Source organism: Heterocephalus glaber, unplaced genomic scaffold (assembly GCF_053883595.1).
Source record: "Heterocephalus glaber isolate CG9 unplaced genomic scaffold, H.glaber_assembly_v1.0 deba00001572, whole genome shotgun sequence".
Lineage (NCBI taxonomy): Eukaryota > Metazoa > Chordata > Mammalia > Rodentia > Bathyergidae > Heterocephalus > Heterocephalus glaber.
The window spans coordinates 23,447,405-23,473,813 of NW_028258357.1; the positions used below are offsets into that span (position 1 = coordinate 23,447,405).

Below are 26,409 nucleotides of genomic sequence, written 5' to 3' on the forward strand. Positions count from 1 at the left end.
GTGTGCCCCGCGCGCCAGGCGGCACATCCGCGTGCCGAGCCATCGATCGGAAGTGCGCGGCCTCCTGCTTGCTGGCCGAGTCAGCTCCAGTGGCGCCTGAGGAGCGCGGCGCAGCAGCCCCTCCAAGCCGTGGCCCGTGCCCGGGGTCCCGCAGCGGGCCTCCGCCGCCGCCATGAGGCTGCGGGTGCGGCTTCAGAAGCTGACCCGGCGGCTGGAGACGTACGCGGCGGAGCCGACGCTGGGGCAGCTGCGCGCGCAGCTGAGCGAGGCGCTGCCGGGCTGGGGCTTCAGGTGGGCGTTGTCGCGGGGCGGTCGGGTGTCGGGCAGCGGAGACCATGGCGGGGCCGCCCGGGGCAGCCGCGGGGCTCGGGGGTGAGTAGCGGGCCGGGGCCTCGCAGAGTGCCGCGCCGAAGGTCAGCGCTGTCCGCTCCCCGCAGGGCGCGGGGACCGCGGGCTCCAGTCGCCGACGTGGCAGCGGCGAGGGTGGGCGCAGATGTGGTTCAGGTCTCGGGGTTTACTGAGCGGGCCCCAGTGGAAGTGGGGGGCACTTAGGGTGTCCCTGGAGAGTTGGAGTTTGGGGCAGCCAAGCTGAGGAAGGACCCGATCCTGTTATTCATGTATGGGGCCGAAGATGCCTGGCCTGTTTCTCCAGAAGGTATTTCTGGGGACAGTGACACAGGACTGGAGGGACAGGGCAAGGGCGGCCCCTCGTCGAATACTGCTCTGTGCATTCAAGATGTGAGCGTGCTAAGAAGAAAATAGAAAAGATATTCCTGGGGGCTTTGAGGGCGAGTCTCAAAAAAAAAAAAACTACTGTGCGTGCATGACTTTTATAAAATTTATATACTTTACTTTATTTTTAGAGAATTGAGTAAAATAAGGCCATCTTGCGGACCTCATTTCATTTTCCAGGTTAAGGCATTGCTAGATCAAAAGCGAGCCTGTTTTCCTCCAGATTAAAAAATAAAACTAAAGACGAGGAATTGTCATAACTCTTTAAACAGTATAGAAAGTGACATATTTATTATTTCTTGGCATGAAACCTCAGTGTTTTACATGCTGGCATCATCACTCTACCATCCATTCTCAAAATTTGCTTTCTAGGGTGTTCCCATAGAGATGTGTATGTATACTTTATTATTTTTTAATTAGGATAGTCTTAAGGCAGCGAAACCCAGTATGACTGCAAGAGTCCCGCTTAGTTTCTCTTTCAGGTTTGCTTTTACAGTTGAGCCTGGTTAACTGGAAGGAATTTAAACCTCTGCTTGCGAAAGTAAATAGATTCTCTTTAAAGTGTGTTCATTTGGTCACAAGGGGGCAGTTTAAAAATGTGTCCATATGACACTGTCAGTTATTGATAGAAGATATTTCTTAAAAGCCTGGAGTTTCTAAAATTTAATTTTCTGGTGAAGTTAACGCCCGCTGTCCTATTTCAGAAAGTAAAGCCTTGGAAAACTATGTATTACTTTAGAAATAGCTCTCCCCTGTTTTGAAAGTGGGAGGGAAAGTGCAGTTTTGCCTTTTCTACAAGTAGATATTTGAATGTACATTGTTGTACTAGATTCTGTTTTAAACAGAAACCAGTGATCCAAAAAGACTTTGTTTGTTGGAGGTGTCTTCCCTTTTTCTGCTGACGTTGGTATGTTTTTTGAGGGCAGCTGGCCGATTTTCAGTTTTTGTTCATCAAAACATTTTGAAAACCGAGGGAGAGCCACTTGTTTTCTAATCAGCAGAAATAATTTTAGTAATTTCTCTACCAAAGATGCTTTAATTTGTAAGAAAAAATATACTTATGTGTGAAAGAAAAATTAACTACTTGGAGTACTTTCAGCATGTAGCATCAAAAGAAAAGTACACAGAATATGGCTTTTCAGAGGAATTACTCTTTTGTTAACCTCTCAGCATTGTGAGTGTAAATGTCTTATAAAATGTTTACGAGGAAGTAATTGTTCCTCACCTCACCACTCCGCTGTGGGAAACATAGTATTCCTCGCAGACAGTCTGCCAGGCAGTTCATTGCTTCCACCTTACAGCTCTTGGTGTGTTTAGCGGTGGGCTTTGGGTTTGTGCTGTCTTCTGTGTAGAAGGCTTCGTATAGACTGATCAGTCGGAGGGGTGAACTTGTGCTTGTCCTCATCAGTAGGAGGGATGAATTTGCACTCGGTCATCTGCACATCCCTATGAATGTCATTTACAAGATAGATCTGCTGTTTTGGAAGCAGTGTGAGCAAATTATCCTGTGAGGACATTGGCTAGGCAGCCCTCATTTCACTCCCATCTGAATCTTCCAAGTAATGTGCAGTGGTTGCATTTGTTCACATGCTCTTCAGCCATATAGCAGAGATACAGTTTCAAAGAGGAAACATAAAACCCCTGGTCTTTTGAAACCTAAGTTTTAGTAGTAGGCATGGGGAAGACAGAAAATGAACAAGTAAACACAGTGCTTTCAAACAGTGGTGTCATGATAAAAATGAAATGAGAGTGAGTGGGTTTGAGTGTGCAGGTGGGCGGAAGGCTTTTCCTGACTGGTGCATTGAAGTGAGGCCTGGGTGGAGAGCAGGGCTGTCATTTGGAGACCTGGCTGAGTGACAGAGAAGCCACAGGCTGCAGGGAGGTTGTTCTTCTGTCAGGACAGCTTGCAGAAAGAGGGCTTGGCGAGTGAGAGAGGACAGAGGCCTCAGGCACCCTGGGGGACGAGGGAAGGGGTCAAGTGCTGGCCTTTGGGCCATCTGAAGGGTTCTGTTCAAAATAGGAGCCAAAGGAGGGTTTTAAGCAGAGGTATGATGTCATCTCATATTTTAGAAAGTATTTCATTGAACTCAGTGACAATTGTGAGACACACAGTTTTATGTAACACTAAGGGGAAATGCTGTTGAATGAAACTGTTGTGTCATGGAGTCTCAGAAGCATTCCAATTTCAAAGATGCCAAACTATGAAAAAGTATACATGGCTTGCTAGTAGAGAAGTGCTTGATACCCCAGGTTAGAGTTTTCACCGTGAGAAGTCTCTAACTGCAGCATTTTATGATCAGAATAAGCAACTTAGTGTCTCATTCCCTTTTTCTAGAGTCACGCCATGTTCCTTTTCTGTGCTCTAGACATGTTGTTGAGGGTGGTGCCGAGAGGTAGCTCTTACTGTCCTTATCCGTCTCTCTTGGCAGTTCTGATATCCGCTATGCAATTACCCTGAACAACAAGGATGCCCTCACTGGAGACGAAGAGACTTTGGCGTCATATGGGATTGTTTCTGGGGACTTGATATGTTTGGTTCTTGAAGATGCCATGCCAGCACCTAACTTGCCTCCATCCACAGATTCAGAGCATTTCTCCGTCCCGAATAATGACCAACCCTCTCTGGCTGCCACCTCCAGCCAGGCCAGCATCCCAGATGAACGACAGAGTGATTCATTCCAAGGACAGGCAGCCCAGTCTGGTGTTGGGCATGATGACAGCATGGTGGGTACCAAAAATGACAGACAAGGATGTGGCCGTTCTGAGATGCTAATGTATCTCCTGACTGAAGTCACAGTTAAATAACTTCATTGAGTGTTGATTCATTGGGTCTACTTTCACATTTTGGATGCTATTCTTTATGGATGTTATATTTCAGTTTTTAAGACTTAAGAGACTTTACACATGGATGTTACGTGAATTCCTTGATTTAGTCTTGATTTGGAAATCGAGCTGCAGAAGCATTTTTATTACTGTTGGAAGTATGTAAATATGAATGTTTGCGTTCAGTAATATCAAGGGAATACTGCTGATTGTGTTCTGTGTGGCGATGTTGTTACGATTGGATTGAAAGTGCTTTCATTTTTTACAGCAAAATACATGAAAAATGGGACTAGAGCTGTATATTGTCTATAATTTCCTTTACAGTGTTTCTGCAAAATAATTTTTGACATAGAAAATTTGGTAAAATATTAACTGCTATTGAAATTTATTTACTTTTAAAATATAATATTCATTATCCTTTCTGGAACATATGAAAACTTACCATAGTAATAAAAATTAAGGTTGGGGTTAAATGGTTAAAAAAACAAAGATATAACTAGAGTCGTCGCCAAGTCACACGCTCACCTTAGTTGAGTCCCGTCAAGTCGGTCATTCTTGGGCTGCAGAGGCTGCTTTAGAGAGCGTTTTCCTGGTCACTGCTGGATGCCTGCACTGGTGAGGCCGGGCTTCTGGGGACCCAGTGCCTGCCGATGTCTTTTGTTCAGGTAACTGTTCCTCCAGGTCCGCTCTCGCTTGGTTTCTGTTTTGCCTCTACCTCTAGGAGTCCCAGCTTTCTGCTTTGGTCTGCACCAGTCATCAAGGCCACGTGCATAGTCCAGAGATGTGCTGGGCACTTACCTGGAACTGCCACGTGTCAGCACATACTGCGGTGTGCAGCGTAAAACTGGAGATAGTGTGTGCTCGTGTTCTCTGTCCCCAGCTGGCTCCCTTCTGACCTTCAGTGTCGCTGCTATTTCTGTGCTGTTGACTCCCCATCTCCACCCTCGGTCAAGGTTCCTTTTCCATTCAGGTTGTTCGTGTCCGTTTTTCAGTCTGCCTTCTAGGTTCGTCTTCTGCCTGTGTGTTTCTTTATGTCGTTCCTTGCTCTTTAGTGATTGATTCCATGTCACAGATACCGCTCATAATTTTGGAGCTGAAAAGACTTTGGTCTTCTTCTATCCAGTCCACCCCTGCCATTTCACAAAGGGCAGTGTCGTGTGTGGTCCCCTACCTGGTTCTGGTTTTCAGGGTTTTCTCTTTCTGAGAGTCGCCTCGCGCAGCCTTTGCTGGCCCGGTTTGTTTTTCCTCCTGTAAGCTCATGTGTGCCGATGCTCAGCTTGGTACCACTGGGCCTTTGCTCTTGCTCTTCCTCCATACCCGACCCGCTTCTCCCTCTCGTGTCTGTATTTTTGTCTGTGCTCTGAGGCCCTTGCCAACTGTAGCCTGGTAGTGTTCCTTTTGTTCCAGTGTTCTCCTTTCTGTGTGGCCTGGTGCATGCCAGGTGAGTGCCCTCCTACTGAGCCCAGCCTCAGCCCCTGCACTGATGCTGTCTGCCCTGGAGATGCCTTATTATTTATATCCTGCCTTTCAGGTTCCTGTGTGAGGGGAACAATTTTTTAATAATACAGACATTATTCTTATTCATGTTTTTTGGGTGCGTGTATACTTATCACCTCAAATTCTTTTGTGGGCCTTGAATATTAAAGCTACCTACTAAGGCATTAAATGTAGACAGATAACAGGTTGTTAAGTTGTCAAAATCATTTGTGTCCAGATAAATGGATTTTTATTTCTTTTAGACATTACTGCCTCTTGTGTGTTTCTGCTTTATAGAAGCAGTCTGGGGAAGGAATAAGGATATTTGCCTACATATTTAAATTTCCAAGTTTTTTGCTTATAGACTCATTCAGAGATAATATTAGCAGAAGGGCCTACTCCCTTTACTTCTCTGTACTTTTAAAATTGTCCAATAAGGTGGAACTTCTCATAGTTTATATGAGCTACTCTCCTGGCTTTTCCTTTGGAAAATTTTGGGAAATTAGTGTTGGTCCCAGATAGTAATTTCAATTCTAAAAACGTATTTTGTATTCTAAGGTTTGTATAGGGTGACTATAACATCTTAGTGTGGAACCTGAGCTTGAACTCTTGGTAAATAGAGCTTTGAGTCCTTGAAGTGGAATGACCTGTTAATTAAACCCAGAAGGGAGCGTTATGAAAGGAAGATAAAATGGGTGGGTAAATATTACTCTTGTAATTAAACATGAATTAGTTTCCTTACTTCCCTCCACTGGGAGTTCACTAGTGGCGACCTGGGCCAGGTCCAAATGGGCGTGCTGTGCGCACTGGCTGCGGTGAGTGACCTGTGGCAGGGGTGGGGCTTGGCCTCGCTTCTCTCCAGCCTGGGGAGAAAGTGATAGGTCCTCTATCGGACGGGCTCAGAGGGTGCTGGTGGCTGGCGCGGTGTTGGGAGTCCGGCCTGATAAGGCAGAAGGGGATTCCGATAGCGCTCTCGGCAGGTTGCCAGCTTAGGTGACCCCTGTGTGCTTTTCCCCTTGCGTTCTGCCCCACACTCCTGGCAGCAAGTGGTAAGTGACTCGACCTTAGGCATAACAGTAAGGAGGCAGGGCTGTCTCACGATTTAGCTTGGTGTTAAGTCATTTTTAATATTGCAGTTTATTTGCCAAAAAATAAAGCCAAGCAGACCTAGAGAGGGTTTCCACTGCACACCTTTTCAGGCGGCGTGAATCACCACAGGCCTGTAGGTTTTGCTGAGTGTGTCTGGACTGCCCCATAGCCGTCAGGGCTTCAGGCCTCACCCTCAGGAGAGCAGCAGTCCTTCTGGGTCCTTGCCTTCCTCCAGGCTGTCACTCAGTACTTTAATTCCCTCTGCTCCCTCCTCAGTAGCAGTTCAGGCTTTAGCAGAAGAAACCTGCTTTGCTTCAGGAGTTGAGCACAAGCCTAGGAGACAAGCTTTCTGAACGAAATTGAGAAGTAGTACAGTAACTGAGTCTTTCTGAGGCGCGTAGCATGTGTAAAAGCCCTGGGCTGCATGTGTCTGGGACACGGGTCGCTTTCAAGTGTGTATTGGCTGGCTGCCTTGATTGTGTTACGTAACCTTTCTGAGTTAGTTATGGCATCTGTACAAAGGCGATATTACCTGCCTTGTGCAATTTGTAGGGTCACCACTGAGAGCACAAAAACATTGTGAAAGTGTAATCTATTCGACAGGCATTTTTGTGCTATGTGCCAGGTCCTCTGTTGGGTGGCTGAGTGGATGATGTGTAGTCTGGTCCCATGTGGCCTTCCAGCCTTGGGTTGGGGTGTGAGAGGTGCAGGGTGCTGTGGGCTCACTCATTTACCAGGGCTCCTTTGAGGCCTTCTGACCTGAACCCACTGGTGTGCCATGGCTCTGAGTGTGAATCTCAGTTCACTTTAGGATATGAAAGGTGCTGTGTATGTTATGGCGCTCTCTCGATGTCCCCCAGAGCCCCATGCGATCGCAGGTGGGGCTTTGCAGAGGTGGCTGGATCCAGAGTGTGTGATGCTGGGCTTGATTCATGGTGCAGTGCTAGGCTCACAGGCCCTAAGGTTAAAGGTGTGAGTGCTGCCCATCCTGAGTCACCTGGATAAGGGAAAGGGCAGGAAGGCTCTCACGGCCCTTGTTGCTTTGCTGCCTTCTGTCCACCGTGGACTCATGTGGGACTCGACTGCCTTGGAGCCCGCCAGCTATAGACTGAAACCTCTGTGAACTGTAAGGCAAACAAACCTTTCCTCCCTCAACTTGTGGGCGCCAGACATTTTGTCTCAGCAGTGAGAGAAAAGTAACTAAGACAGTATATAAATATTTTCAATAGAGTCTCTTTCTTCTTTGTTACTCCGTTCAGTCAGGGCCGAGTCAGAGCGTCTCACCCAAGGCAGAGGAAGACGCCATGGATATGGAGGAGGGCCCCGGTGTCTGTCCCTCAGAACCAATGCTGTGCAGCGAGGCGGCAGAAGGGCAGGTGCCGCACTCGCTGGAGACCCTGTATCAGTCAGCCAGCTGCTCGAGTGCCAGCGATGCCCTGACAGTGCTGATCCACCTCCTGATGGTGGAGTCGGGTTATCTCCCTCAGGTAAGGCCACAAGGGCAGCCACACGCCCCGGGCCCAGCATTTCCCGAGAGCAAGGGCACATCGTGCTCGAATCCCGGGTTAGGTACTGAATGGCGGTGCCGGGCCCCGCGGGGCTGTCGTAGGACTCAGTGAGTGTGCCCTTCCCCCTTCCTTCCCCCCTTCATTTCCTTTGTCAGTGTTGAGTGGTACAGAGCGGATGGAGACAGGCGTTCAGAGAAGGGGCTAGGCGGGTCAGGGGAGGTCAGTGGGCGGGCCTTGAGGGCGGCTCCCGCGCAGCTCTCCGGGTGACTGTGTATGGCCCGGGCTCGGGAACGCAGGAGCTGGGGCTGGTGGGCTGGGGAGGAGGACGCTGCTGTCCTCCTTCACCCCTCTAGTCCGCATCCGCCAACAAGCACCCCTGGGGTCGGGCAGTGCTTTGTGCCTGGACCAGACTGCCCACCTGTCAGAGTGCAGGGCACAGGCGGCATTACACGGCTCTTGTGTGGGGGTGCAGTTCTAGGAGCGGCATCTGCATGGGCAGGGTGCCCCGCTTCACGGGGAGGGTGTGTGGGGTGGAGCCTCTCAGACCTGACCTGGGCCCCTGCGAGTGCAGGCTGTGACCCCAGCTTCTTCCGGCTGTGCCCGTGTGGCTGGCAGGGAGGGGCCACCAAGCACAGAGCATCCAGGGTCCTGTGAGCCCAAGGGCTGCCCTGCACCGAGCCACCGATTAGGAGCAAAGCCGTCCTCAGGGAGTTCGTAAGTGGGTGAGCGACAAATAGAAATACAGTATGTAGACGGCAGACAGGGCGACACAGTGTCATGGACACACGTACCAGAAATAGGAGCAGGAAGTGGTTTGAGCTGTGCTTTTGAATCATGCGAACAGCTCTGTGAGGTGGAGGAGCGCGTGTGAGGAGAGGAATGAAGCCTGATCTGTGATGTTATTCTGCCTCGTCTGCCAGAAAGTGTGATGTGAAAATCGGCGATACAGTCACTTGCTATTCACAGCAGTCCTAATGGTGTGACCCGTTTTCATTAAGGAAATGCTTCTTTCTGAACAAGTCAGGTGTCTTTGGATTTTAAATTTTTTGAGATCACCATCTCCCTTGTGTCTTCCCTTTCATTTCCCTCTGCAGGGGACTGAAGCCAAAGCAGTGTCCATGCCGGAGAAGTGGAAGGCGAGTGGGGTGTACAGGCTGCAGTACACACACCCGCTGTGTGAGGGCAGCTCCGCCGCGCTCGCCTGCGTGCCTCTGGGGAGCCTGCTCATCGTCAATGGTAATGGGCTGCACCAAGGCGCTGCTGGTTCAGAGTTAAGCACAATTAGGAGCTCAGGCGTCTCGTTCCCAGTATCTCGTGGCCACTTCAGTGATTGGGTGTCATGGCCCAGCGGTGACTCTCTGCACTTTATCTCATTCCCAGACCACTGCTGTGTGTGTGTGCGAGAGGTTATGGAGTACGAGGCTGGTCCTCAGCCCCGAGGCCTTCACTCTCGCGGGCTGTAGACGCCTCATCTCTTGTTCTGGGGGAGTTAGCTGATCAGTGAAGTGAGTTTATTACATCGGAGCTCTGTGAAGACTGTTCCTTTTTATGGCTGTCTGTAGATGGCTTTCTGTTTTTATTTTTCCAACAGAAGACTTGAACAGAGATTGTGAGATGGAGCTGTGGTCCCCGTTCGTCTAGCTTGGCACCTCTGACCAGCATGTGCAGCAGCACTGTCTGCTTCTGAGCTCAGTGTATGGCTCTGCCTGCCCTCCTGAAGTTGCGCTGAGCAAAGAGTCGCATGCTCTTGCTGCACTCTCGTGTGACGAGCCCTTCCTGGCACAGCAGTGTGTCCCACCGTGTCTCTCACTGCAGCCCAGGCGCCACTCAGGTCTTGGGGACCCCGGTGGTTGCTGGAGTGGTCTCAGCCTCACACGCTGGCCATGCACTTGGGGACCAGGTCTCTCCTTGTTTCTAGGTTTCATTTGTTTTTGGTGTTTACCCTTTGGCTAGTTAAAATAGTGTGGTAAGATTGAATAACTGCATGTTTGTTGTTTTTTGTGTTTCCAAAAAATGCTTTTTTCCGCTAAGACTTATTTTGAGAGCTGCTGAAATGGAGGGTAGCTCTAGGTCCTGTTTTATATAATTTTTGCTCTCTCCTTTTAATCCCCAGATTCTTTGAAATGTCACGTAAATGTCCCAGACTTTCAGCTTTAGCAGTTCCTTTGTTAATTCCAATTTGTGAGATGTGACTGTCTGATGGCCTGATACATAGCAGCAGCAGCTCGTCAGTATCTCCACAGTCAGCGTTGCAGTGTTCAGTTTCGATTCCTGCTCAGAGAGAGCTGCAGTTGCTGCCCTCATCCAATCACTGTGTGCGTCACAACCCGACTTGCTGGTGCTGTGTGGCTCAGTTTCTCGCAGGAGCCCTTCAGGACATGCACATCATAACCTGCTTACTCAGTATCCCATGGTCTCCTGGGATTCCTGCTTTGTCGCTTCCCTGTTCCTGGCACGTCAGTGGATTGCAGGCCTGCACACACGGCCTGCTGGCCCTGCCCTGCTGGCTTCTGTGGGAGGGATGGCATGTCCCTGTCTCTCCCGGGCTCCCTGGGTGGCGCACAGGTTCAGCAGGGCCTCACTGCCTCTTCCACAGAGCCCATGAAGTGTGCCTTTGTGCAGGGCCCCTGCTGGGCGTGCCTCTTTGGGTCCAGAGAGCAATGCCGCCGTGCAGACTGGCAGGACCCCCTTGGTGAACAGGGAGAGCCCCACTGCCAGGCACGGGAGGCCTGAATGGTGTTGCTCCTGACTGCAGTGAAACAAGGGTGCCGTTGTGGTTGGTGCCTCCTGTTAACCTTGCTGCGTAGCTCTCAGTAGCTAGTAATCTGCCTCGGGTGGTACCTAGAGGGGTGCACGTAAGATGCTCACTGTAGTTGGTAAGCGTGTGTGGAGGGTGATTTGCCTTCACGGCAGGTTTACACTTTTGACCTTCCTGCGAGGGAAGGAAGGAGTCAGGGAGCAGTTTGTTTCTCATGGTGTGTTCTCAGGATACTGTGGGAAGGGCGTCAGCCCACAGCTGGAAAAGGAAGGCACTGATGGGGTGGACATGGCTTTTAAGTCATCTTTCTTCTTATTTACAGCTACCCTAAAAATCAGCAGTGCGATTAAAAGTGTGAAAAGACTACAGCTGCTGCCGTCATCCTTTATTTGCACAGAGGAACCAGGTGACGTAATCGTGATGTAACTTGGGGTGGAGCTTTGAGAGGCTCGGGAGCAGAGCCCCACCCCGAGTGTGATTCAGGCGAATTCAAGGTAGTGTTGTCTCTTTAAGAACTTGGAGGTTTGGGCTATCGTTTGCTGAGTTTGTTCCCTGGACTTTTAGGGTGTTAGAGTGCTGGATTCTGTTCGTACCTCTGCTGTGAACTAATACCTGTGTAACTTGCCCCATTCTCGTGCTGCCTCATGGCTTCTGGGTTAATTTTGCAGATCTTTCTAGCATTGTACCTAACCAGTGTAGAGAGAGTCTGAGCTTCACGGAAGCGCTTCTGTGCAACTTCCCTCCTGAGTAGTATTGGGGAGAAACCGCATTCCTACTGTGTGTTGGTTAAAAATTTGATTCTTTGGTGCAGATTAGAACTTCACCAAAGTTTGCATTCTAAGCATGGTTTTACTTATATTATAAACATTTCTTAGTTGATGTAAAAGAGACAGATTTTCCTCTTCATTGGTTTTCAGTTAAACCTAAGTCATGAGAGGCAGACAAGCGGTTGAAGGAGAAGAGATGGGGTGGAGAGGAGAATCCCCACCCTCTGTTGTGGAGCACATGTGCCTGCGCCTGTGTCACTCTGTTTACCGTCATCGTGGGCCAAGGAGTCGGGCCAGGGGAGGGTGCTGTGTCGGTGTCTCCTGGGGAGGCCTGGCCAGACCATGGGCATTGCTTTGAAGCCCTGGAGACGTACTGTCAGTAGTTTCCAGGGGAGATGAGGCCTGAGGGACTGAGTTACACTAAAACTGATGGGAAAAGGAGGCAGACGGGTGTTTATAGTGGTGGATCCAGAGTTTGGACGCTAACTGAATGGGACACTGAATATCAGACTAGAGCAGTATTCACTAACTTTTACACTGTCGCCCTCCTGAGAAGTGATGGTAAATTCATAGATTTCTGTAGATGTTTCCCAGTCAGTCTCCTTCATGACATTTTAATACTGTGTGGATACGGTGTCGTTCCTAGTATAGCAGCTGGGCTGCATTTGCTATCCAGGACCCGGTTTCTGAGCCCTTGGGGGCTCTTCCTTGACCCTGCTGAAATGGCTGGCTCTGTAAGTCCGGTTTTTCCATCAAGGACAGAACAACTTGGAATTTCTTGGCAGGAGGGAGCTCTTTCTGTTCATCTCCGTCGGAGAAGGCCTTGCAGTAGGTGAAATGCTTCAGTCTTTTGCAGTTTTTTATGCCTATTTTATAGATCATGAAACAGGTCCAGAGAAAGGTAAATTACTTCAGGGTCACAGACCTAATACATGGAGGAATTTAGGGTTGAAATAGATATTTCTGATCCCCAGCCTTTTGAAAACAACTTTTTCCCTTGAAAACAATTGTTCTTTTTCTTGTTTCTTTTAAATAGGGAAAAGGAAATGAAAGGGGAGGCAGAAAGTTAATATCTTTGTGTAAATTTATGGATTATTTATTTTTTATGAAGTACTTTTATGTTGAACAGGAATATGCTGTTCATTTGGCAAGGCATTTTAATAAATTTTATTGTGGCTTATAGTTTAGAAACGATTCCTAAGTACTGTTATTTAGGCTTCTAAGATGCTAATTAAATATTTATATGATAGATCGCTAAAAGAAATGATTTAAAGAAAGTCAGTTTTTACACTTGACAAAGGACTTGAGCCAAATTGATTTTTAAAATGTCTTGGCATCAAAGCGCAAGGTCCTGAGTTTGATCCCCAGTACTAAAAAAAATGTCAGGACATCAGATTTCAAACTCAGGATTGTAGGTTCACACAACCAAGGTCAGAGTTCAGCTGCATATCTCTTTCCTTGTTCTTACCAATCACGTTGTAGTTAGCGTGTATATGGATAGCGAAATACATCCCTGCGGAGAGGGCAGGGAGCAGGCACACACTGTGGGGACCCTGGGCGCTCTGCATGGAGGCTCACACTGCAGAGCTCTTCTTTGGGGCAGTGGGGTGTCCCCTGTAAACAAGTGAGCAGACAGTTGAGGGTGAGTGGGGCAGGTCTTTGTCCAAGGTTAGGTGTTCGGTGACCATGGTGGTCAAGCCTCGGTACAGTGGCGGAGCCCCTGCAGCTTTGTGGAGAGCCCGTCAATGCGCAGTTCTGACTGAGCAGGGCTGTGATGGAGCTGGAGTCAGTAGGTACAGACTGTACACAGGTGGTGCAGTGCTGGTGACCTGTGGCCCACGCTGAGTAACAGCAGTGTGGCTAGAAATGAGTGCTTTGCAGCAGAGGCACCAGGTTTGTACCTTGCGCTCTCCCTTGCTTTGGGGCTGGGGACGGGCTCTCTGTACTTGTCCTGTTTCAGATGGGACAGTAGTGCCTGTCCCTTAGGAGTGATTGTGTGAAGAGCACCAGGCTTGGGAAGGACGCTGCTCCAGGAGAGCCGTCGCCGCTGTGCAGGGCCCCCAGGGGTGTGTGCGTGGTCGGCCGGCTCCGTGAGCGGGTCGCACACAGCAGGTGTTCTGCACACGTAGCTCTTGAGCTTTGGGTTGGGAGCAGCCAGTTAATTTGGAATCCGGGTCTAGAGCTTCCTGTCCAGGACTCGTTCTGCCCATCGGGCACCATCCCGCCCCTCCACTCGGGTACTGTGTGTTGTGGTGGGGATTGCTTGGCATCTGTGTTCACCACTTTGGTTTAGAAGACAGCTTTTCTTCTTGGTTTTGTGTTTCGATTTTTAACTTTTAAAAAATAATCTAGGGGAAAATGCAGCCGAGGTATACAAAGGTCTTCAGAAGCTCTCCCGGCTCTTCAAGGATCAGCTGGTGTACCCGCTCCTGGCTTCCACTCGGCAAGGTGAGTAAGGATGATTGCCACACATCGAACATCTGGAACCAGGAGTTGGCGCCCGGATGTGCGGTGACTCTGACCCTGAGCTCTCTCCTGGCCCTACTCTGCTCTTTGAAGGCGAAGCTTCAGTGTGACTTCCTTAAATGTTACCCACTTCCTCTCCTCTCTGAGTGTAATTTCCATAGCATTTTGTGTGTATCTTTATTGTAGTGCTTTTGCAGTGTATGACTGTTGTGTGATTTATTTCCACGAAAGGTTGTAGATTGAAGGTAGGGAACATGTCCTACTCACTTTTATCCTCATGGTCTTGCACAGATCCAGCCCATAGTAGATGTGTGGTAAACACACAAGCAGTTTACATATTTTATAGCCTATAAATTGGGTTTACGTATTTTTTTTTTTTTTTTGGTACTGGGGATCGAACTCAGGACCTTGCGCTTGTGAGGCAGGCGGTGGAACTACTGAGCTAAATCCCTGGCCCCTGGTTTATGTATTTTTAAACCTACAGTTATCGGGGCTTCTGTGTCAGACATTTTATTGGATGTTTCACATACTAACAGATTTTTAATGCCAATTACTTTGAAGTAGATTTCTATTGTATTCATTTTGTAGATGAAACTAATTCAGAGAGGATTATGATTCACTCAGGATGCTCATAGTATTCAGCTTTCTCTGATTTGTGTTTCAGTAAAAATCTCTTAAAACCTTAGTGATTTAGTGCTGGCATGTATCCCTCACCCCTGTGCACATGGCATGTGGCTCACTTTGCCTTACGAGTGCTCTCTGTCTGGCATGTACTCTTCCTGTGGCAGAAAAGAGGCCCAGCAGTCCAGCCACTTGTTGGTTCTCAGAGGTTTGGCTCCAAAGTGGAATGTCACTTCCACTCCCATCCTGCTGGACAGGAGGGCTGCAGTGGCCCAGCCGGATGGCAGGGGACAAGGAAGTGTAGTTACCAGGGAGGAAGGCAGGGGACCCTAACGTGACGCGGTCTGCTGCAGCCCTCTAGGTGTGGTTTCCGAGCCCCACAGCCAGATGCACGTGACCTTCGTCGCCAAGTCACCTGGTGCCGTGGCTGTTATTGCCCTGGTTTTCCTCTTAGTGAGTGATGAGGGTCAGAATAATGTGAATTTAAAACCCTTGCACATGATTTGGTTATCTTCACTAGTGAGGAACAGTGTCACATGTATTTCCAAGCGGCCAGTACAGGTTGAGCATCCTGATCAGAAAATCTGAAATCCAAAATGCTCCAGAATTGGATACTTTTTGTTGTTCATTTGTTTGGTTTTGGTACCTGGAATCGAACTCTGGACCTTGTGCTTGTGAGGCAGGCGGTGGAACCACTAAGCTAAATTCCCGGCCTCAGAATTGGATACCTTTTAATCTCCAACAAGACATTTAAAAAGTTTCAGATTTGGGATTTTTGGATTAGGAATGTTCAGCCAGTAAAATCTATGGAAATATTCCAAAATTGAGAAAACTAAAGTCTGAGAAATACCCTGGTCCCAAGCACTTTGGATAAGGGATACTGTTACGGCCATGTCTCGATGTCCCTCCAAAGCCTTGTGCGTCATAGGTGGGGCTTTTTCTGAGATAGCCGGATCTGGAGTGTGTGATGCTAGATTTGATTCATGGTGCAGTGCTAGGCTCAAGGGCACTAGGATTAAGCGGATGAATGCTACCTGTCCTAAGTAGCCCCGATAAGATAAAAGGGGCAGAGAGACGCTGTTAAGGCCCCTTGTCGCTTTTGCTGTCTTTGCCTGCATTGAACTGTTTCTCCTCTGCCCTGGAGCCAGCCCGCTATGGACTGAAACCTCTACAAACTATAAGCCAAATAAACCTTTCCTCCTTTAACTTGTAGGTGTTGGGTATTTTGTCTCAGAAACGAGAAAAGTAACTAAGACAGATACTCAGTCTGTAATCACAAACTAATTTTCATTTGACATCGCGGTGTGTTCTTTTGTTTCTTTTCCTGGCTTTCCCTCCTAATCTGCCTTCCTTTTCCTCAGCCTCTTCCATGTGGAGTGCAGTGATTGCTGCCACGCAAGCAGAGCACTCCTGATGTGCCAGGCACTGTCCTGAGCACTCTGCTGTGTAACAGCACTTTTAGTTCTCACGGTGAGGTAGCGGGTGTGTGGTGTTAGCAACACATTTTACAGATGAGGGAATTGAGACACAGCTTAAAAACTTGTCCCGGAGCACACAGCTGATAAGTGGCAGGATTTGGAGCTGGTTATAAAAGCCAGTGGATTATCCACTTCCTGTAGTTAAATAGAGGAACTTTGATGCATTGAGTGTTGCTTGGTAAGTATTCAGCAGCTGAAGGTTATTTAATGTGTATTAAGAATTATTATGGCCCGGGATGTAGCTCAGTGGTTCCACCGCCTGCCTTGCAAGTGTAAGGTCCTGAGTTTGATCACTGGTACCAAAAAAAAAAAGAATTATGTTCTACACATGTAAAGGGAGTGGGGCCAGCGCTGTGTGTGAAGAGTGACTGAGGGCCTGGGGTTAGGGATCGGCTGGAGATGATACCTCCTTGGATCTTGGGAACCACCATCTGGCTGGCTCCTCACCTCTTCAGCGGGGCTGTGGGCGCCCGCACGCCCTCGCTCAGCAGTGCCTGTTGCCCCTCCTCCTCCAGCCCTGAACCTCCCCGATGTGTTCGGCCTGGCTGTCCTCCCCTTGGAGCTGAAGCTGCGGATCTTCCGGCTCTTGGATGTGCGCTCCGTCCTGTCTCTGTCTGCAGTGTGTCGTGACCTCCTCAGTGCATCGAACGACCCACTGCTGTGGCGGTGTTTGTATCTGCGGGATTTTCGAGGTGATTGCATGACGTGGTAACAAGAAGAGGGCTTTTTCCTGCTGTGGTGTTGTTTCTCTCAGGTTCCTGAAAGTTTTCAGTTATGGATGTTTGTTTTAGAGTTGGAAGTGATGAGGGATGGCCTTGGAAGAGAGAGTCTCAGCTTCACTTACCTTTGCTTGTGTCCCCCAAACATTCATTTGTGCGTCCCTGCCACACGCGTGACTCGCTGTACCGAGTGTGCATGTTACTTCAGGATAGTGAACCGGGAGTGAAGCGGGTTTTCTAGGCTGAGACCATCGCAGCTCCTGACTTGGGGCGACCTGCATTCTGACTCACTCTGGGGAGCCCAGTGGCTGGCGGCCAAGACAGCTGGGTCCCTGTGGTCACATTGGGTGACTCTGTGCTCTCGCGGCAGCGATGACCACCTGAAACAGCGTGGGGATTTCTCGATCAAGGCCCAAAGCCCGGTCATGCTGCTTCTTTTCTGCCACCATGTTGCTGCTCATCAGTGCTTTTCAGCCTGTTGTTCAGTCCCGCAGTGGGTCATGAAATCAGCCGAATGAGTTATTGTATAAAAAAAGCCAGTAATTATTTGATAAAATGTATTTGTTTGAAAATAGGGATAAACTTCTATTCAGTCTTGTATGTTGCAGGTAAAATGATTTATGATGTGGCTCACATCAGCAAGTCTGAGTGGTAATGTGCCCGGTGAAATTCACTTCCCGAGCAGCTGCAAAAGTTTGGTGGGCAGATCTGCTCCCTACTTCCACGTTTCTTAAAAATAGAATATCATGGGCCAGGAATGTAGCTCAGTGGTGCCGCTGCCTGCCTCGCAAGCGCAAGGCCCTGAGTTCGATCCCCGGTACCAAAAAAAAAAAAAAAATAGAGTATCATGTGGGGTCATTGGAGGTGTTAAATTTTTTTTCAAACCTAAAAATGTAAGAAGTATGAATGACTTAGTTTCCTGTTCCTCCTCTTTGATTCCTAGGGCCTTGTTCTACTTTATCCAAAGTTTAAAATGCTGTTCTGTCACAATTGGCAAGTGTCATTTAAAAATTAAAAAAAATTTTTTTTAGTCAATAAGAAAAGACCAAAATGACCAATGTATATAGAACAACTGACGAAGAACAGGCTATGATGTAAATACTCACAGAAGGAACAGATACCTGCGTTTGTGCGCCCATGTTCAGGTTTAGGGCTTGATTGGCCTCTTCTTTCTAATTGGTTCCTGGGCTCGTTAGTAAGCCGCATGTCCCCGTTGATACAGCGTTGCGGGGCTGGAGCATCCACAAATCTCAGTTCCGCGTTCCTGTAATCACTAGTAGAGAAGACAGCACCATCTTTATCTGAACTCTTCCTTAGACCTAAAGTAGTTTGGGATCTTCCTCATTTCACCTAAGTAAGTACATTAAGAATGCCCAGTCACAGTCATCCTCTGGTGGTTGAGTCACTCAGAGTGTGGAGGGAGGAGATCGTCCAGCCTGGATTCAGAAGAAACCCTGAGTGAGCCTGAACAGTCGTGGGCCTGAGCCGGGTCCTCAGTTGGGTTTGGCAGGAGCTGTGGGGAAGCAGCTGCACAGCCAGGTGGTCTAGGAGAGCGAGTTGGGGGCACTGGTGTGGGGACACGGTCCCTGAGCCACCAGGAAAGGGTCCAGCGGGCTCCGGGAGCGCAGATGACCATGCGTGTGCTGCGAGGGCCATGGGTTCTTGTGTGTGACAGCTCAGCTTTAGTTTGGTTAGGACAGAATGAACCCACTGTTCAATGCTGGAGGACCAAATGTGTGTAATTCTGTATTTTTTGTTTTCTTCTATAGATGGTTCTGTCCGAGTTCGAGACACAGATTGGAAAGAGGTAGGTATTTTTAAATGTGAAAGCTAATGTCCATGACACAGAAATCACTAGTGAATTAATAGCAGGACGTACTTCATTTTTATTATGATGTAATGATACCTGTTTGCATTAAGTTTATTGGTAAATTTTAGTAAATGAAAATGTTTTCATCTTTTGCTTTAGACTTAATCTTTATTTTCCTGTAATTACATGGGAAAGATGTCTTAAAACAATTACTTTTCATCCTAATATAAAATATTCTTATTTTTGGCAAAAGTATTTGAATTGTCTTTGTACTGGAGTAGTCTCCAGCTGTTTAGGTAAAGTGGTACATTTGAAAAGTATAAGGAACATCTTATTTGCAGGTAACTACTGACAGAGATACCAGCAGGACTGAGAGAACTCCTTGGGACAGAGTAGGGAATAAAATTCAATAAAAATCCTTACTGTGTACCAAATACGCAGTACTGTTCTCTAGAGTATGTCCCATCTTCTAAAACAGCCACCTATGTTTTATTTTAAATTGAGGTCAACTGGGGACCTAATGTAGGTGACACACGAATTGAAATGTTGCCATCACCCTTCCAGTACCTGAACGCTGCGTTTTCCACTGTGGAGAAGGCCAGCCTGTCACTGCAGGCCAGCATAGCATGGCTGCAGAGCCGAGTCCCGAGTCAGTGCACCGAGCTAGCTCTGCTCTGGGCCCATTGCTGCAGCGCAGTGGCAGTGGGGTGAAAGAGTAAGGTCCCAGCCAAGCACCGTGGTGCACCCTGTAATCAGCCCTCGGGAGGCTGGGCAGGAGAGTCGCATGTCCAAGTCCTCCCTGGGAGACTTAGCGCGAGCCTGGGGATGGGGCTCGGCGGTGGGGCCCCGGGGTCCATTCCCAGTGCCACCGTGAAGCACCGCGCGGTGTCGTCTTTTTGTGCCCTGCCGCGCGCGCGCGTGGGAAGGGTTCGCTGGGTCTGTGTGGGGAGGGCAGGGTGGGAGCTGGGGCACCCGAGCCACTGTGTCTTGTTCTTCCTCCCCACAGCTGTACAAGAAGAGGCATAGACACAGGAAGGAGGCCCAGAGGGCGCGGCACGCGAAGTTCCTGCCGCCGCCCCCCCATCCCATTCCGTTCTATCCCAGCCCCTTGCACCCCAGCCCCTTCGCCCCCAGTTCACTCCTCCCTCCGGGTATCATCGGCGGCGAATACGACGAGCGGCCAGCGCTTCCCTACGTCGGGGACCCGATCAATTCCCTCATCCCGGGGCCCGGGGAGACGCCCGGCCAGTTCCCCCCACTCAGACCTCGTTTCGACCCGATCGGCCCCTTCCCGGGACCCAGCCCCGTGCTGCCCGGGCGAGGCGGCACGGGGGACAGGTTCCCCTTCAGACCGGGCCGGGGCCGGGCCTCCGACAGCCGGATGTCCTTCATGTGATTGGGGTGCGGCCTTGCTCGCCTTGGAGGGGCCCAGCAGCGCTGTTTCCTGTTTGCTGATGGCGGAGAGCTGCCGCCCCCGCCCCCGCCCCCGCCCCCACCCCCGCCCCCGCGCTTCGGAGTAGATACAGCTCCCGAGGGGGGCGGCCTTGGGAGTGAATGGCGCCTGCTGCTTTCCTGCCTGCCTCCCCCTGGAGCAGAGCCTGTTGGGATGTCCTGGACCACATTAAACCAAAGGGTCACTTAATGGTGCGCTCTGTTTCTGTTACAGAAGTCGGCCTCGCGAGTCCTCGGCATTCTCGGTATTACATGGACATTTAAAAATTATCAGGGAACCTTCTGAGTGTAGGCAAATTATTGCAGGGGTTTCTGGGTCTTTTGTTTGTCTTTTTCGTTTTTTTTTAAAAAAAATTTTAGTGGTAGTCTTTAAGTGAAAGCTCAATTTACAAAACCAATAAAAACAGCGGGCCTGGCTGACCCCAGGGCAGCCCCTCTTCCCTCTGGCGCTTTCCTGTTCCTCGTGGAGCTCGGGCTCGGCCAGCACCACTGGAGATGTCTTGAACACTGGGGCTCATATCTGCATCCTGAGAAGACTTTTTTTAAACAGCAAAGTTCTGCTTTGAGTGCTGGTCAGGTACAGTGGGCGCTCAAGTTACAACCAGCCTGACATAACGAACACCTCGGGTTAATGAGGTTAATGGAAGACTCATCTGCCTCTTGTTATCTATAGCGTGTACCCAGGTAAACATCCAGATCTCAGCTGTATTGACTTACAACCAACTTGAGTTACAACCAGCCCCAGGAACCGATTGAGTTCGTAAGTCAAGGGTCCACTGTATTTGGTCTTCAAAGACAACCTTCTCTTGTTGGAAAAACATTTTGCTTTTAAGACTTAACGCAAAATCCAAGATTTATTTTTCTATAAGAAAAAGGCCAAACACAAATTTACATCATACAACTACAGAAACATGCTATAGTGGCAAATTAAAATCTGAATCACAGCAGAGGAATGAACACTACCTGCATCTGCAGAAAGTGCCTATGAATATTGCCAGTGTCTTTGCTTTTTAAAAAATGTTTTGCATATAAGGAAATGGCTTGGAATGTTATGTGCTACGAGATACCCTTAGTTCTCTGTACGAGTGAGTTGCTATTTTTCGTACACTGAGTCTTTTCCATCACAGTGAAGAGTTCAGTCTGACTGGGGAGGCCACGTCCCTCCTATGTGGCAGGCGAGGGCAGGTTGCCCACAGCTAGCCGAGGTGGTCATATCTCGGGAAGTCTTTCTAACGTGAGTGCCACTGCGTGCCATGGCTTCATTTGGGTCGGGGCGGAAGGACCTCCCTGCGCTGGGGTCCACGCGTCCCTTCTGTGGCCCCTATGTGTGTGAAGTGGCGTCAGGACGCAGTGGTGACTAGAAGCGCCAGGTGCTGCGGGACAGCGAGTGCTCAGGACGCAGCCGTTCCTGAGCGCTCCTTGCCAGGCTGCTGGGCCCTGCAGACGGCGCAGATCCCGGGGTCTCGGCAGTGTGCCCTAGCGATACACATGCACACACACCTCAGTAGTATGACCAGTTCGTAAAATGGTCTTCAAAGCATTTCCTCCCAACTGGTAGCCAAAGGTACAGTTAGCAGCTTGTAAAATCCCACATTCCTGTCACCAGGCACACGAGCTCTGCATTGCTGGTGCCTGAGTGAACCCTTGGCTGGCAGGATCCGGTTCCCGCGCTTCGCTGACCTCAGCCCCGCATGCTGTAATGGGAGCAAGAGGCCAGGGGAGCAGTGAGGAAGGTGCAGCTCGCACTGCCAACTCTAGCCTTCCCCACTCTCCGTGGCCCTCAGCGTTCCCTGCTCCCTCCCAGCGAGGGAGAGTCCTGTTCTCTGGCTCTGCTTGGCTCTGTCTGGCTCTAGTCCACTGCTGGGCCCAGGGTCTCTGAACCCCTAACTCAGCTGGGCCGTGCTCCCTGCCCCTGCCCTGCCTACCCCTGCCCTGGGCACGGCTGCCCAGCCACACTGCCACACTGGGGCGTGGGGCCCACTCAGGGTCCAGGCCACCTGCCTCGGGGACGCGGAGCACAGGGTGGCTCGCAGAGAAGGGCTCGCGTAGCATCGGTCTCCTGCTTTCGCCAGTGGTGGTGGCACTGCTTCTGCTCTCTGCCCAGAGCAGGGAAGAGTCCATTGCCCCTGCTGAAGCCAGCAAGAGGCCGCAGGGGCTGGGCGCAGGGGAGCTGGGGAAGCGGGGCGGGGGGAAGAGCATTTTGCCAGTGAGGAAAGGTCACGCTCAGGACAGCGCGCCCTACCGGAGGAGAGTTGGCGTCAGACTGGTGTCCCTGAGGCAGCCCCGCTGAGCCTGGAGACCCCTTCCCTGCCATTTGTCTTCCTCGGCCCACCCACTGGGACCCCATGGGCAGTCCAAGTGTCCACGTTAGTCTCTGGAATCAGGGAGCCTCTGTGTCCTCTACGCACTGCTGGACACATGGACCCATCCAGCTCGCTTGTCGCCCAGCTGCTGCCGCCGCCTCTTCTGTTCTCAGACTGAAGCCTTTGATCTGTGGCTGCTTAGGGCTCTAGGACAGCCGAGGGTCTAGGACACCTGCCAGGGACCAGGGCGCAGGGGTCCTGATGGTTACCCAGGTTACCGCTTGCACCTACAAGCCTGACTGAACCAGCTTAGCCGCTCACGAAGCGCAGCCTCCATGAACCCTAAATGCGGAACAGGAGGGGCCAAGCTTGAGAGACTGGTCGCTCACAGTGGGGACAGAAGGACCTCGTGCCTGCCGCTGGCTGTGGTGGGGTGCAGCCCGCATGGCTCACCTGTGGAGAGCCACGTCCTGGCCTTGGGGCTGGCCTTTGCTGTGAAGGCCCTGAGGGGGTCAGTGGTGACCCTGCAGCGCCTCCCGCTGCTCTCCTCCTGGTACAGCCTGGAAGAGGTCCTGTTGGGATTAAGAAGCTGCCACTGGCCTTATAGCCTCTCCTCTATGACCTCACTTCACTCACCTTGGTTTGATTCCATTCCTGGGCAGGCGACCTCACGTTGATGCTCTTCCCTCACCTCACACTGATTTCAGCGTGTTCTAGGGAGCCAGTGTCTACCACGTGCAGAGCGGAGTGCGGTCCCGCTGCGCGGCCATGGCCCAGCGTCCAGATGCAGGTGTGCTGAGCTCAGGGGCTCTGCCGGCATTTGTTACGCGTGTGCAGCCCCATCACCTGAAGTTTGGGGAGGGTGGGACTCACTGCCACCAACAGGGCCCGAGTGCGAGGAGGGGCGGCTGGGGAGGAAGCACACGTGCACTGGTGACCAGAAGGCTGATGGCTTGGCCAAGTCCCGTGCAGCTCACCATGTGGTCGGAGGAAGCTGGGAGGAGACTTCCGCTGGCTGGGGGAGGCACCCCCCCCCCACGCCGTTCACTGTGCACAGGCTGAATGGGGCTTTGTCCTATGTCAGCTGCATGAGTCGGCATGCAGGGAAAATGCTAGCCTTTCTTTGAGTCAGAGTTGGAAAACAAAGCAAAAACAACAAATACAACCTTTTAGAAGCTATGTACAATGATCCCTGCCCGTTCTTGTGTCCAGAAGCCACAGCTATTAAAGGTCACATTTTTGGAAGGAGCACAGCTCGTCTCTGGGAGAGGTCCACTTGGGGGTCTGTGGCCTCCAGGAGACTGCACCGAGCGCCACTGTGTGTGCTCGCAGACCTGTGCAGGATGACTCAGACGTGACGTGCTCTGCAGGCCCGAGTCGCCTCGAGGTGCAGAGCCATCTGTGTGAGGCTACCAGGGCCCGGCCCAGTTTGGGGTGGGAGGGAGCCTTTGCTACTGCAGTTGACATAGTGGGGAGATTTGTGTGTGCCTCGGTCTTTCTAGGGACACGGGAAGAAATAATAGGAAAGTGGCAACCCTAGGCCACGTGTCCATTGTTCACGGAGCTGTCCGTCCTGTTCAGAAAGGTGCAAGTCCTGGTGACTGTGGAGGATGCAGGCTGCTCCTGGCCTGCTCGGTCTGTGGTGGTGTGGAGCTGAGCACAGGAGGGAGGCGCTGCCATGGCAGGGCTCCTGGTCACTGGCAGCTAGACCTGTCCATCTTCCTTACACCAGAGCTGGTCTGGGGTCCAGAGCAAGAGGACGTCTCGGGTAGCGCAGGCTCTCAGAGAAGTGCACCAGGAAGCAAGGAGGACCTGAGGCCCGCACCAAGCTGGTGGTCGACCCCAGCCAGGGCCTCGCCAGCAGCCTGTCAGGAAGCAGGAAGCCAGCTTGGGGGTGGGCTCCACCGAGGAGGCTCGAGGTGAAAGTGCGGGAAAGGTAGGCCTGGGCTCACTGCTCCCGTCTGCAGGGATGGACAAGGTGGCGACCGGTCGTATGCCCGGGCCTGGCTGGGTCTCAGCAGATCACAGGCGAATATACCTCTGGGCACAACTAGAAGCTGCTCCTGACTGCGGACTGCCTGGAGTCTTCCTCCTCCGTTCCCCAAGCCCAGCTGCTGTCAGGAGAACGCGGTAACAAGGTGCCTTCGGCGTCGGGGGCTGCTTATCTCCTGCAGTGTTTCTAGCACCAGGGGTTGGTGGCTTGGGATGCCTCCATCAGAGGGTTCGTCTGGGCAGGGCGGGAAGTGCCGGGAAGGGAGTCTGGGTGCCCTTCCATCCTGCAGCTGGTCTGCTTGCCAGGTGGCAGAGTGCTGATCCCCTTCAACCCTGCCTGACCCAGAGCTCTGGAAACTGAGTCACGCCTGCACCTTGCTACACAGCAGGAAGTTCCTGACCCTGCAGCTCTGGTCCTGCACGTGGATCGCCTGGAGGAGGATGCAGGGTCCCCGCAGGAGACAGGGAGGCTGAGCCCTTGTGGGAGCTGCCCGGGCCCATGAGAACCGTGAGGAGGATATGCTGGGTGGCGCTGTCAGGACAGCGTCCCGTTCCGTGGTTCTCAGTGGCCCCGTGTGCTGTGGGAGTTGCCTTCCTTCTGCTGCCCTCAGGAGCCCCAGGCCTGCTGCCTGGCAGAGCGGAGGCCTCAGTGCACGGCTCGGTGCTGCGCCTGCCACTGGCCTCCCTCTGACACGAGGCGCTCTTCCAGTGACCAGCTGGCCGGGGCGGGGCCAGTGCTGCAGGCAAGCACAGCTGCACGGGAGGGGATGTAGGGCCACTCACGGGGCCGGGCAAACAGGAGGGTGGGTGAGTGGTGCCGTGGTTCTCGAGGGGGAGGGCGTCACTGCCCTGGCTCAGACGGAGGTGGGACGTCACGGCCAGGGAAAGTGGGAACACAGTAGAGACCAGTTCCTGGGTCAAAGGCCTTTGCAAACCCTGGGACCTGAGGGTCAGGAGGTGGCTGAGGCAGGAGGGTCTCGAGTGAGGGCGGCCTCCTGTGCCCCAGTCGGGATGGCGCTAGTCGGAGAACAGGCTGGCGAAGGACTTCCTCAGGCTGCGGATGGTCTCGGCCTTGGCTTCGTCCTCACTCGGGGCCCCGTGCTGTGAGGCGTCCGACGTGCTGAGGCTGTTGGTCAGGGACTGGGATTTGCTGAAACAGAAAGGCAGGGGTTCGGTGCTGAGGGCCAGACTCCCCAGGAGGTGGAGCGGGGGCAGCGAGGCCAGAGGCACCCTGCAGTGCGAGTGCTGTTTGGGGCAGGGGTTGTGTGTGTGCTTCAGCCTGCCAGGTGCTGTTATCTGCGCAGGCGTGGGGCTCCCGGAGGGGTAACTCCCCTGACTGCCTGGCGTTGTGCAAGGGGGTGTGGAGCTCCTGTCCCCCGCCCGTACACGGGCGAGATGTGTGCAGTGTTGGGGCCCGGGCCACACCCACACCCAGTCCCCGCCTCTGAGGCCATAGGGCCCCTCTCCCCTCTGGACCGAGGCCCCAGCCTCTCCTGGCGCTGCTGCCCCTGGCCCTGGGAGTGGTCGGTGCCACATCTGGCATCACTGCTGTTCTGAGTGTGGAGCGAGGCTGCAGCAGCACTGCTCTGAGTGCTTTCTGTGTGCCAGGCCCGGCGCCGGGTGAGTGTGGCAGGCCCTGCCTGAGAGGCTCAAGTCCAGGGGAGGTGATGATGAGAACGTGGCACAGGTTGGCTGTTTGGTTTTTTTGAGACAGGGTCTCACTACGCATTGCAGCGCAGCCTGGAACCCAGTCTCTGCCCGGGCGGCCCCCACCTTGCTTTGGACAACGTGGCTGGCCCCGTGTAGAGATCCTTCCCACATTAAAAGGCTGAAGCCTCTTCCGGGCAGGGCTTCCCCCGCTCTCGGCAGTTCCCTTAGAGCCTCCCAGGGGGGCTGGTGTTCCTGGGGGCGGGGTGTAGCCCTTGGCAGAATGCTTGCCTGCTACTTGCAGGGGCTTGGACCCCCCCTAGTGCCACCAAGCAGAACAAAACAAAACAGGCATGGTGGTGCATATCTGTAGCCCCGCACTCTGGGAGGCTGAGGCAGGAAGATCCAAAGGTTGAGCCCACCCTGGGTAATGTAACAAACTTATTGAGGGCCTGTCTTAAAATAAAGCTATTAAAAGGGCTGGGGATGTAACTCAGAATGAAGGCCTAGCTAGGTTCGGTCTCCAATACTGAAAAATAAATCCTCTAAAGCATCGAGTTTTTGCTTCTAGTGGGGTTACTCTGAGTCAGGGCCAGGCCTGGCTGAGGTCTGAATGCCCCGTGTGCCCTATGGCGAGCTGGGACAACCCTGTCACACCGCGCCAGCTGTGCATCCATGTGCGTGCGTGGCGCTCCGACAGTAACATGGTGACACGTCCTTCACCTCAGCGGGTGACTCCCTGTTTTGCCTGTGAGGACACTGAAGAAG

The 26,409-nt window shown here is 51.7% G+C and overlaps 2 protein-coding genes across 9 annotated transcripts in view; one reads left to right on the plus strand and one right to left on the minus strand.

The window, feature by feature from the left end:
* Position 1: 1 nt before the first annotated feature.
* On the plus strand, positions 2-19,889 carry Fbxo7 (F-box protein 7). Of its 6 annotated transcripts, none has more exons than XM_004844784.4 (9): positions 3-291; positions 3,162-3,456; positions 7,380-7,607; positions 8,723-8,864; positions 10,709-10,792; positions 13,506-13,601; positions 16,234-16,410; positions 18,207-18,244; positions 19,254-19,889. In XM_004844784.4, the coding sequence occupies exons 1-9, from the start codon at positions 173-175 to the stop codon at positions 19,641-19,643; spliced, it is 1,569 nt and encodes a 522-aa protein (XP_004844841.1). In that variant the 5' UTR covers positions 3-172; the 3' UTR covers positions 19,644-19,889. The 6 variants fall into 6 exon arrangements, with proteins under 6 accessions (XP_087048981.1, XP_004844841.1, XP_021114003.1 ...); XM_004844783.4 differs by having other exon boundaries at positions 5-372; XM_004844786.4 differs by having other exon boundaries at positions 288-372; positions 3,314-3,456.
* A 645-nt stretch (positions 19,890-20,534) lies between these two features.
* Syn3 (synapsin III) overlaps positions 20,535-26,409 on the minus strand; it is a 312,905-nt gene continuing 307,030 nt past the window's right edge. For 2 of the 3 annotated variants that reach the window (XM_013072249.3, XM_004844778.4), the window contains exon 14: positions 20,535-25,144. In XM_013072249.3, coding sequence (XP_012927703.1) covers positions 25,012-25,144 — 133 coding nt within the window. In that variant the 3' untranslated portion in view covers positions 20,535-25,011. The remainder of the gene's footprint in view (positions 25,145-26,409) is intronic. The other variant, XR_002394920.2, reaches the window with a different exon arrangement.